This window comes from Lathyrus oleraceus, chromosome 4 (genome assembly GCF_024323335.1).
Source record: "Lathyrus oleraceus cultivar Zhongwan6 chromosome 4, CAAS_Psat_ZW6_1.0, whole genome shotgun sequence".
NCBI classification, from domain to species: Eukaryota; Viridiplantae; Streptophyta; class Magnoliopsida; order Fabales; family Fabaceae; genus Lathyrus; species Lathyrus oleraceus.
Window position 1 is genome coordinate 70,632,451 of NC_066582.1, and position 12,577 is coordinate 70,645,027.

Genomic DNA, 12,577 nt, shown 5'->3' on the forward strand with positions numbered 1-12,577 from the left:
GTGTCCTTATGTTTAATGTGATCTCATGATTAAGTCATACTTGATACACTAAACAGACTAGCTATTCTAGGGACTTTATTAAACAAACGTAATAAAGAAAAAGCCTTTTATTATTAATAAATAATTCGATACAAGTACAAAAAGTATTGGCCTTTAGGGCTTACACCAACAGGTATGTGGAGCAACTTAAGGCGATAGAATTCTTTTAGGATATCTTCTCGTCTAGCGTTTAATGGCGTGTACCCATGTTTTTTTTAAACGGTCACTGGGATGGTCTTTGTATTGGCCGATATCTAGGTCCCGACTTAAAGTATTCTTTCTTATGCCCAACCCCTTCTTTTTTGGTCTGCACTTTTTCTTTTGCATCTCAGGATCCTTTTTCCATGTTACTTTCCTCTCATTTGATGTAACCTTCCACTGGGGTGATAACCTCATCCATGTTGGATGCCGCCTTTTGTACTAAAGATTCCTTGAACTACCCGACTTTGAAGTCGTGCTGAAATGTTCCGACGAACATTTCCTGATTAGGATGAGATACCTTAGTAATTTCTTCATTTAATCTTGCCATATATTCCTAGAGAGATTCCACGTACCCTTGTCGGATGTTAAATAGTTTCGTAGTTGACACTTTCCTATGCTTACTTGCCGAAAAGTATTGACCATGATCTTACACTTGAGTGAGTCAGAAGCCCATACTATTGCCATTTGATTATTGATGGAGATAATATGCCCACATGGATCAATTTTCCCATTGAAGGATACTAGAGTCGGTGGCTTGAAGTTCTCTGAAACTTAATCATCCTATATAGCTTCGGATAAAGACTGAAAGCATAAAGGCTCCTCCTATGTATCTCTTCCTGAAGACTTTGTGTTTGAAAAACTTGGACATTGTCTTGCAAGGCTTCATTTTGCTGACGAAGTGCTTCCACCACCACGAGTAACTGAGCCATATCTGGTGGCATGGGTGGATCGCTTCGATTTGGAGATGATCCCGACATTATCCAGCTGAAGTATTAATGCTTTTACTAATGGTTTTGTGTGTCTTAGGAAAGTTTTACCAAGACCCCAAGGTGGACGCAAAATGTTCTTGCTAAAAAAATACTAAAAGGTTGACTTCCTTGTTTTCAGTTAAGGAGAACCTAAAATGAATGGTTGAAGTGTCTATTATGCGTGTTTGTCTCGTTTTTCCTGTTTTTACCCTCTAAACATTCTCTTATTTATAGGTTCCCTTATCCACTCCTTCATTGTTGAACTCCTCATATTCTTCATAAATACCTAAGCCAATAACACCCGTCGTCCTTATAATTTCCATGTAACGTCCGCCTATTCACTAATTATAACTTCCCCCCATAATGTATCATCCTGTAATTGCTTCTTAGGACCTTTCACATGGCATCTTAACCGGATCCGACTTGTACTAACCGACTCAATCTCGACTCATAGGAAGTCAACTCCATCTTGCTTATTCTGACACCTGATAAGTGCAAAATTTGACTATTTTTGTATATAAAAACTTGATATTTTTCAGCTCTAATTTGCAATTTCAATGATAAATTTCCATGATTTTTTTATAGAATATTATTTATTTTGAAGTTGGCTTTGGTATCCTTGATGTGTGTGCTAAGTATGCAGGAAACCAAATAATAAAGGCACAAAACCAAGAAGTTAAGAGCAAATCAATTTTTTGAAAATAAAGCTTGGTTGTCGGGCGAGCTTTGACGAGGCAAAAAAATTGAATTCCAGGGGCAAAACTGCGTCATGGTCGCCAGACGAGGATCTGAGATTTTAAGTTCGTCGGGCAAGGTCATGGTCGCGGGACGAATGTAGATATTTTCTAATGACGGTTTGCTACGTTTGAGCCAGGTGGAAAGCACTTAAAGGTGATTTCGTCGGGCGAGACCTAGTTCGTCGATCGAGACAGTAAAAATCCAATTTTGTATAAATATGACCAAATCAGATTTTTAAAGGATGGTTTTGGGAAATTTTAACCCCAATCACATCACCACCATTTTTGTAGTTAGGAAAGATAGATACTTATAACATAAAAAGTTAAGGTGTTTCTTGAAGATCCGGAGTTGGATTTGCCTCTATCATTGGGAAATCGCGATGGATGTTTATTCATCTCCATTCTTCTCATTGTAATGTCTTTTTTGTTGGGATTATATGTAAGTTCACTTTTATAGTATGTAAATTTATTAATCACGCCGTTATGTATAATCTACTCACGAATCTATATCAATGTTATCCTTGTTTGCTCGTTTATCTATTGATTTGAACCGTTACTGAGAAATACTCTTCAAATCTATACAGGATAATCATCTGTTAGATGCTAAACTCTAGACATAGACTTAGGTTTAACATTCCCGTGAGTATCGAATCGTAATGCTCCGTATTGTTTGACAGGTTAAGAGATCGTCGATTAAACAATATGGTAGAAATCTCGACGAAAGTTTAGATATGAGCCCTATTGTGAGCGATATGTGATGATATTGACGAATATTTAGTATGTGCATAACTGGTTGGTAATTTACATGTTCATATGGTGGATGAAATTCAAAATACTTACTTTTGCTTGCTGCTTTACCGCTTCAACAACACCCTAGTTGTATTCCGATTAGTAGATGACAACACGACTATTCGAGCTGTTATCCTCACCAAATCGATTGTCATGCCAACTCGATCTCAAAGAATTTATGTACACAAATAGGCTTCGTCAATCTTATACTTTGATTGATCAAACTAAATTTCCGGGATGTACACACATGTCCTCGAATAACTGTATGATCTTATCCATTTGCCTCGTCCGACTGTGGTAACATCATGTGTAAAAACTTAGAATTTCACTAAGTCTAACAACTAATGAATCCATGGTCTCTAACTGTTTGAAAATTCGACCAAGGTTAGCAACATCATCTGACGGAAATCAGTTTGTCGAAAAATGCATGCTTGATCTCACGGTCGAATGACCATTTCGACCTAAAAAGAACCCAAATCATCAAAGTCTTTAAACTTCCAAATTCTTAAAATCAAGGTTGGTGTCAAAAATTCGAGGTAAAACATACATAACAACACAATAGTATATAATAGTTGTACTATGGATTTCATTTTATTTTCACCTCATGCTACTTTATCGTTGTATTCGACTTTATTTATATATGATTTTTGGACCATATGGAGTTATATACGTCATTTTTGCATATAGGTTGTATGATTTAAATGGATTGTATGATTTAAATCTTAATCTGAATACACATAAACAAAATACAATATGCATATTCTGATATGACATATTACAGAGATATATCTCCCTAAAATAAATAGAGAGACATTTCCAAAATATTTCAATGTTAACGAAAAATTAAATACGTTCGAAAATACATTTCTAAAATTTGGGAACATTTAAGTATTATCACATCCTTATTAGGGTGCATTAAAAAATTCTCAAAAGTTTTGAATTCGACGGTATTATCAAAATTGGGCCTAGCCCGTTCATTCTAAATCTCGTTCTCCCTTTCCATTTCCCTCTCTCGTAATCTCCTTTTTTACCCTAAAACCCTCCACCGCTCAAAACCTCTACTTCTCTTCTCCGGTGCTACTCACACTCCATCTCTCTCAATCTCTTCCCACTTTTCAACATGGATGACAGCTTATACGACGAGTTCGGTAACTACATCGGACCCGAAATCGAGTCCGACCAAGATTCCGACAGGGAGGAAGACGACGACCGCGACGAACCCGAAGAATCCGACAGAGCCGCCGAATCCGACGGCGAAGGTCCTTCAAACGGATGGCTGACAACCGGCGCCTCCACCGACGTAGACATGCTCGAAAATCAAGTAGTCTTAGCTGAGGACAAAAAGTACTACCCAACCGCCGAAGAAGTTTACGGCGAAGATGTTGAAACCCTAGTTATGGACGAAGATGAGCAGCCACTAGAACAACCAATTATTAAGCCAGTTAAGAACAAGAAATTCGAAGTAGGTGTTAAGGATTCTTCAACTTACGTTTCGTCGCAGTTTATGTTAGGGTTAATGTCAAATCCTTCTTTGGCGAGAAATGTGGCGTTGGTGGGTCATTTGCAACATGGGAAGACGGTTTTCATGGATATGCTTGTGGAGCAGACTCATCATATGTCAACTTTTGATTCTCAGAGTGAGAAGCATGTGAGGTATACTGATACGAGGGTTGATGAACAAGAGAGGAAGATATCTATTAAAGCTGTTCCTATGTCGCTTGTGTTGGAAGATAGTAATTCAAAGTCTTATTTGTGTAATATTATGGATGCGCCTGGGCATGTTAACTTTTCGGATGAAATGACTGCTGCATTGAGGCTTGCTGATGGTGCTGTTTTGGTTGTTGATGCTGGTGAAGGTGTTATGGTAACTATCTTTTTGTTTATACTATTTCTATGGTGATTAGTATCTCTTGTCGATGTTTAGGCGATTGTGCATAGGTCAATTCTGGTTGATAAGTTGATAGTAGTTATGATCTATGTAGCATCGACTTACCTTATTAAAGACGGGCCCAATGTTTGATGTGTGTTAGTATCTAGGTTGTTAATAGCGCGCTACCTTATTAAAGACGTGCTCAATGTTTGATGCGTTTTAGTATCTAGGTTGTTAATAGTGCGCTATAGCGGTGTAGCTTGGAGGAACAACCCCTCACCGCCGACATGCCATTGGCCTGCGAAGCGCTATCGACAATAGTGGTCATAGCGGCTGCAAATAGCAGTGTCGTAGCGGCGCAATAGCAGTGCTTTATTGGTCGCCATTCTCATTTTGTGGGTAAATTTGTAAACCCAAATTTTTTAAGGGTATATTGGTCTTTTCGTTTCCTTCTTCCATTCCTATTTTCCACTGTTCTTCTCCAATCTTCACTGTTCTTCGCACGCGCAGCCGTAGTCCCCTTCCTTCTCCTGTGCCCTCCGGTTTTCCACTATTCTCCCTTGGCTTCTCCTATTTTCTGTTTGCGTTGCTCTATGTCAATTTTGTTAACCACGGCATCACCATCCCATGCCTCTGTAAGTGTAACATCAACTTCCAACAACAAAAGCTCTTGTAAACCTATTGGTGACAACCTTGATATTGTTTGGTAGTGGAACTCTTATAAAGACCAGAGCAAGAAAACAATTGTTTGTGATTTTTGTGAGCACCCTTCAACTGGAGGAATAACCTTTATAATTTGATTTTGATGGGATATGCATGCGGTTGATGTTTATATTTAATGTTGGAATTTTGTTATATATATGCTGTTGCAATTTCTATTTTAAAGTATTTATGTATGCTTTTGGAATTTTTTATTTCCTATATACATTGTTTCTTAGTCTTAACAATAGCAGTTATCCCGCTAGGCCGCTATAGCATTTTGGGGGTTCGGCACTACGCGCCACCATCCAAGATTAACAACCTAGGTTAGTATCATGCACCCGACAAGTCATTAACATACACAAGTACATTTAATTGCTTCCATTTTCTTAAATTATCACCAGTACCCACATGTCAGAGTTTGTCCGGGTAATGTTTCTGTGCTTCATAGGTTATGATATGTTTTCTCTTTTCATTTCTCATAAGTTAAAACTATAACTTATTTGTTAGACTATGATGGTAGATACTGCAATGTAACTAGCTGCATGACAGCATTAAGTTTTTAGTTTCTTGCAATTTGTAGGTAAACACAGAGAGGGCAATACGTCATGCAATTCAGGAGCGATTGCCTATTGTTGTTGTAATGAATAAGGTAAACAGAATTTTTGTCAATATGAATGATGTCTATGTCTTAGTCTTTTATCATATTCCCCTATTTTATTCTCAGTTGTTCCCTGTTTTTTCTTTTAGGTTGACAGGCTCATAACTGAACTTAAACTACCTCCAAAAGATGCTTACCATAAATTGAGGCATACTTTGGAAGTCATTAATAACCACATATCTGCTGCCTCCTCAGTTGCTGGTGATGTCCAAGTTATAGATCCAGTTGCAGGAAATGTTTGTTTCGCAAGTGGCACTGCTGGATGGTCATTTACGCTGCAGTCATTTGCTAAACTGTATGGGAAGCTACACGGAGTTCCCTTGGAAGCTAATAAATTTGCTTCTCGCCTTTGGGGTGACTACTATTATCATCCCGATACCAGAACATTCAAAAAGAAACCCCCTGTGGGTGGTGGAGAACGATCTTTTGTTGAGTTTGTGTTGGAGCCACTTTACAAGATATATAGCCAAGTGATTGGGGAACATAAAAAGAGTGTGGAGACAACCCTTGCCGAACTTGGTGTTACCCTTAGTAATGCTGCCTATAGATTGAATGTTAGACCTTTACTAAGGCTGGCTTGTAGCTCTGTTTTTGGTTCAGCTTCAGGTTTCACTGATATGCTTGTTCAACACATACCTTCACCAAGAGATGCTGCTGTTAGGAAAGTTGATCATATATATACTGGACCTAAAGACTCATCCATTTACAAAGCCATGACACAATGTGATTCTTCTGGCCCACTGATGGTTAATATAACCAAGTTGTATCCAAAATCTGATTGTAGTGTGTTTGATGCTTTTGGTAGAGTTTATAGCGGCAAGATACAGACAGGACAGGCTGTCCGTGTTCTCGGAGAGGGATACTCGCCAGATGATGAGGAGGACATGACTGTAAAAGAAGTAACGAAGTTGTGGGTTTATCAAGCTCGCGACAGGATGCCAATAGCCGAGGCTCTTCCAGGTTCTTGGGTTTTAATTGAAGGTGTGGATGCTTCAATAATGAAAACCGCAACTCTTTGTAATGTGGATTTTGATGAGGATGTGTACATATTCAGGCCCCTTCTGTTCAATACCCTGTCAGTGGTAAAAACAGCCACTGAGCCATTAAATCCAAGCGAGTTGCCAAAAATGGTGGAGGGTCTAAGGAAAATTAGCAAGAGTTATCCTTTAGCAGTTACTAAAGTTGAGGAGTCTGGGGAACACACTATATTAGGCACTGGTGAGCTGTACTTGGATTCAATTATGAAGGACCTGAGAGAGCTATATTCTGAAGTAGAAGTCAAGGTCATATATTGCTTTCCATTTCCCTTTTCAACTCTTCTACCGATAATTAATTTTGATTCTCATTTTTTGGGTTAGACGTACTTAAAGCTGTTCCTTTGTTGAAGATGGTCCTTTCCTGTGCTTTTGCAGGTAGCAGATCCTGTTGTCTCATTTTGTGAAACAGTTGTCGAGTCTTCATCAATGAAATGTTTTGCTGAAACACCAAACAAGAAGAATAAAATAACAATGGTAGGTATCATATAGGCTTCATCACAGTGTTCATTTCTTAGTTTACGATACACTTTTCTTAGGCTGCATTATTTTCACTTCACTAATAAAACTCTTGGTCATTCTTTAGATTGCCGAGCCACTAGAAAGAGGTTTGGCAGAAGACATAGAGAATGGTGTTGTTAGCACTGACTGGAACAGAAAGAAACTAGGTGAATTTTTCCAGACTAAATATGACTGGGATCTTCTTGCTGCTCGGTCAATCTGGGCATTTGGCCCTGATAAGCAGGTAAATCACTCGATCTATCTCTCTATTTGCCCAACCATCTCCTGAAACTTATGTGTAACATATTCTAGTTCCAATGCAGGGCCCTAATATTCTTTTAGATGATACCCTTCCTACTGAAGTTGACAAGAACCTCCTCAATGCTGTAAAGGATTCCATTGTTCAGGGGTAAACATACAATACAGTGATTTATTCAGCTGTTCATTGATTAATTGATTTCACTTTGATAATGTTATGTCATTTAACAGATTTCAGTGGGGTGCACGGGAAGGACCTTTGTGTGATGAACCCATTAGAAATGTTAAATTTAAGATTGTTGATGCAAGGATTGCCCCTGAGCCACTTCATCGTGGATCTGGCCAGATCATTCCAACAGCACGGCGAGTGGCTTATTCAGCTTTCCTTATGGCCACCCCCCGCCTTATGGAACCAGTATATTACGTAGAGGTATGCATATACTTGCTATTTTATGCTTCAGTATTGGCTGCATAAAGTAAACTCAATTGTAATCATTCCATGGTTCACAAACTAATTGATGATTGTATCTTTTGAGGAAGAGCTGCGTACAAGCTAACAAGCAGAACATATCCATCCTTTATATTAAAAAATGATGGTCTAAGCAGAATGTCCTTTTTGTATGTGGCTGGAGTGATGTAATTTTACGGAAGCTAGCAAAATAGTTATTGTATTTGCTTGCACTAATTTCATATAGTAACTCGTAAACATCAATTTTACCTTTTCACCCAGGCTTGCTCTAATAGTATTGTTCTTTTTGCCTTTGAGTCAGATTCAAACACCAATAGATTGTGTGTCTGCAATCTACACCGTGTTGTCTCGTAGGCGTGGACATGTTACTGCGGATGTTCCTCAACCAGGCACCCCGGCTTATCTTGTTAAGGTCATTGACTAATTTCTCCCTATAAATTTATTTAATGCAATGTGGTTTGCTTCTGTGCACCACCATGGTTTTAAACTTATTATAAGGCTACTGATTCTGTTCCCTACATCTCAGGCATTTTTGCCCGTGATAGAATCTTTTGGTTTTGAGACAGACTTGAGATACCATACACAAGGTCAAGCGTTTTGCCAATCAGTTTTTGATCACTGGGCTATTGTTCCAGGAGATCCTCTGGACAAAAGCATTGTTTTGCGCCCACTTGAACCAGCACCAATCCAGCATCTTGCCCGCGAGTTTATGGTAAAAACAAGGCGCAGGAAGGTATGGCTTTTTTCTGTTTTTTTCCCCTCAAGAGTTGATAACTATTATTTAAATGTACTGTTTTTTACTGGGAGGTCTCGTGATGATACTCATTCTACGTTTATGTCTAATGATTTGCTCTATCCTTGAGAAAGAAAAAAGAAAATGCGTGTACATAAAACTAGAAGATAGGGTCATGCAAACTTAGAGGAATGTTAGAAAGCATCAACTATTATAACTGGTTCCTGCAAAAGGATTTATTGTGTGTTTTTCTTGCAGGGAATGAGTGAAGATGTAAGTATAGGTAAGTTCTTTGATGAGGCTATGATGGTGGAACTTGCACAGCAGGCGGCAGATCTTCATCAACAAATGATATGATTCTTCACATTTTTTTCTGCCTGGTTTGATGTTCATTTTGGACTTAGTTTGAAATTTGGGCCCTTTTGACTGTGAAACTGGAAGCAAATGGTATGCGATACAGCAGGCAAATTATGAGTTATTTGCTTTCGAAGTTGGCATGTATTTGACACAGCTATTTACCATACTGCTGCTAGCTATTATGGCATTCAACTAGAAGTCAATTACGGTCTTTCATGGAACTGGAAAAGCTTTTAATTGCTGGTTGGGGCATGTTGTCTCTAATTCTGTTATGTTATCCCAAAAAATATAACCATTGAAATTGTATGAAAAAGTTTGTATTTATGTCTGCATACTGACATATATCAACAAAGTCCCATTTAAGATAAGGTTACTGTAAGAGAATTGTGACATGGGTCAAGACAAAAAACTAGATAATGCAGGACACTCACTTTCACTTGATTATTTTGTCTGGCCATTGGTTATGTAGTTTTACAATTTGTACAATCCCTTTCTCATGTTTTTTTAAGCTGATTGTGAAAACCAATGTATTCAATGGCATGATTCCTTTTCATTGGCTATCATATCATCATAAAGCTCATCAGTCACAATTATTCTTGTTTACTAATTTCATTTAAATAAAACCATTAAGCGCAAAAGCACACGAATAAGATGACAATTAATTTAAAGAAAACCATCAGTGTGGAGTCCCATTTACATTGATGTTCCTGTCTCCTAAATAAAGTTTAATAAACTATATCATAATTACATTGCTAAAATATTACGTGCTTCATGAAATACACGCTCATGTCTTTCTTTCCCATTGACAATGGGAAAAACAATCATACAAAAGTATAAATTTTATTTGAATTTGAATTTAGCCCCTTAGTGCATTATTTTCTCTACCCTACCAGCGATCACTGATCAACCCAAGATGAATCTATGTACATAATACTTTCAGCTCACAAAAAAAAAGGTATTGCTGAGAAGAATAATCTATCCTTCAAGCAGGCATTTAAGATTCTGAAGTCCTTCAGCAGATATACTTCTCCTAACTCTATTAGGCCTTTCAATAATCATAGGTGGTGGTGGATCTGATTGAAAACACACCATCACAACAGTTAAATTATCTGTTGCTCCTCTCTTTATTGCTTCACCTATTATTTCCTTGCAACATTGTTTAACATCATTATGCTGTTGAAGCCTCCTCCTAGCAAAATCGACCGCATTTTGGCTACGAAAAACATCCCATATTCCGTCGCTTCCAATTATCAAAAACTCGTCATCTTTCGTCAATGTCGTCAGTTTAAGTTCTGGCTCAGCACTCAATGGTCCACCCCTTCCACTCATTTCCTTCATTCCTTCAAGATGCCAGTTGCCTAGAGCACGCGTCACGCCTAACTGTCCATTCAAGTAACCATCGTCGACAAATCCGCCGAGCGACTCAATCCTCATCCTTTCTTTCATGCATAACGGCCTGTGATCTTTGGACATTTCTATAGCCCCTCCGGCTCGGGACAAAACAGCGCGGCAGTCTCCGGCATTAGCCACGAGTAAAGACCTTCCAAATATAATAGCAGTCAATGCAGTTGTACCAGAAGAAAGGGAAGATTCAGCAGAGCATGTTTTTGCAAACTCCGAATCAGTCTCCAAAAACGATCTCGTGACCACCTTCTCGAGTTCAAGAGGGAAGTCAGCATCCTCAACAATCACCCTCGGCAGATGATCGCGAACAAATTGCGCAGCACTCTTCCCTCCATGTCCATCAAATACCTACACAAAATACCATTCGCCTTCAATGTTAAATCCTGATCAAGATCATGTTGGATTGGAAGAGGGAAATAAATTTTATGACAATAAACCATTAACAAAATCAGTTAGAGGGCTTACACCATAAAACGAAACAGCTTCGTCGCAGACAGCATTGTAACCGAATTTCTTTGCCAAGTCTCCAATGCATATGTGAGTATCCTCCATGTAAGGCCGACCTCCGATATCAGACCACTCTCCGGACCGAAGAGTTGGAACAAAATTTATCAGGTTCTGTTTTTTCTCTGTAATCTCCGCATCTTCACAAATGCTTTCCAACTAAAATGTACACAAAAGTTATAATCATAAACATTAGCTATAGCCTTTGATAATCATTTCTAAGAGAATTTCAAGGCCTAACAACCCTTAAAAAATCATAATTTGTTTTTCAGTTTCTCTTCAACCAAAGTAACAAAACAAGCATACAAGAAAAAAAGAATAACCAATTTCTATTTCAGAAAAACAAAAGATTAAATAAAGTCAAACTTCATTTATATGTGATATAAGCTATTCTAAAAATCTTATGGAAATCAGCTAAAAACAAAATCATCTCATGGAAAAATCATAAGCTGTTTTCAGAAATTCTCTCAAACAGATGCAAATAGATAAGCTCAAATAATTCAGCTAAAAAAAAGCTTCAGTTATAATTAAAGTCTAAGAAGCCAGATTGAAAAAAACATGTTCAAAAATCAAAAGCCAGATTGTAATAGAAAGGAAGAAAAAAAGGAACAAAAGACTAACAGGAAATGAATTTGCAACACTGATCTGGCCATTGGAAACTCCAAAAGAAGAGTCTTTTTCTGAATTATCCATCTGGGCATGCAATAGATCACAATGCAAAGGCCATGAAATTCTTCTGTTATCAAGAATTTTGTCCATATTATCATTATCTTGATCAACTTGTTCATCCTCTTGCACACACATGTTGCCAACAGTAACAAACTAGTTGTTGTTAGCAAGTGGAACTCTTGCAGTTGCAGCTGTTGTAGGTTTGGAAATCAGAAAGTAATTACAAAAAGTCACTGACAGCAACAATAAAAGACTTGATATACAGTTTTATAGCTTATAATAAAAGAGAGAGAAACAGAAAGAGAAAGAGAAGATTCTTAGAATATGTTGAGGAAATTGATGTGTTCTTTTTTCCTGTTTGTTTATAGTAATATTTTTAGTGTTTTTTGTGTGTTAATAAAATGATAATAATAATATTAGTGTGAAAGAGAGAAAATAGAATCTTTAGGTTTCTAGATTTTTCTATGAAAAGTGAGGTCCAAAATTGTTGGTTGGATTTATTAGGTGACTCTTTGATATTATAAAGTATAAGATTGTTAGATAATGTCATTTTCTATGGTTACCTATATCATATTGCAATCCCACTCTTTGTTTTTAATATTATTATAGTATTATTTTTTTTTTTCCTTTTCTACCTTTATGCCCTTTCACATCATACCATGTGAAAAATCTTTTGTTATATTAATAGGCAAACTTTATGCCTTTTTTAACCCTCTCTGTCTGATTCCTTTCATTGGTTTTCTTGTATCAATAATTTATCTTGACAAGTAGTATAATGGCCTGATCAAAGCTCAACTAGAAAGGATAATTTTTCTTTCAAACCAAGGAACTGCTGTGGAAATTTAGAATACATCATTTGAATTTTTTGACATTAACTGTCAACTTTATATATATTTTCTGTTG

The 12,577-nt window shown here is 37.4% G+C and overlaps 2 protein-coding genes across 2 annotated transcripts; one reads left to right on the forward strand and one right to left on the reverse strand.

The window, feature by feature from the left end:
- Positions 1-3,475: 3,475 nt before the first annotated feature.
- On the forward strand, positions 3,476-9,541 carry LOC127073452 (110 kDa U5 small nuclear ribonucleoprotein component CLO). Its single transcript, XM_051014604.1, has 10 exons — positions 3,476-4,379; positions 5,668-5,736; positions 5,835-7,028; positions 7,158-7,256; positions 7,366-7,524; positions 7,604-7,689; positions 7,770-7,968; positions 8,309-8,419; positions 8,534-8,740; positions 8,999-9,541. The coding sequence occupies exons 1-10, from the start codon at positions 3,636-3,638 to the stop codon at positions 9,095-9,097; spliced, it is 2,967 nt and encodes a 988-aa protein (XP_050870561.1). The 5' UTR covers positions 3,476-3,635; the 3' UTR covers positions 9,098-9,541.
- Positions 9,542-9,749: 208 nt separating this feature from the next.
- LOC127073453 (probable protein phosphatase 2C 27) lies at positions 9,750-12,029 on the reverse strand. Its single transcript, XM_051014605.1, has 3 exons — positions 11,627-12,029; positions 10,967-11,164; positions 9,750-10,849 (listed from the first exon to the last, which is right to left on the reverse strand). The coding sequence occupies exons 1-3, from the start codon at positions 11,807-11,809 to the stop codon at positions 10,073-10,075; spliced, it is 1,158 nt and encodes a 385-aa protein (XP_050870562.1). The 5' UTR covers positions 11,810-12,029; the 3' UTR covers positions 9,750-10,072.
- Positions 12,030-12,577: the final 548 nt, after the last annotated feature.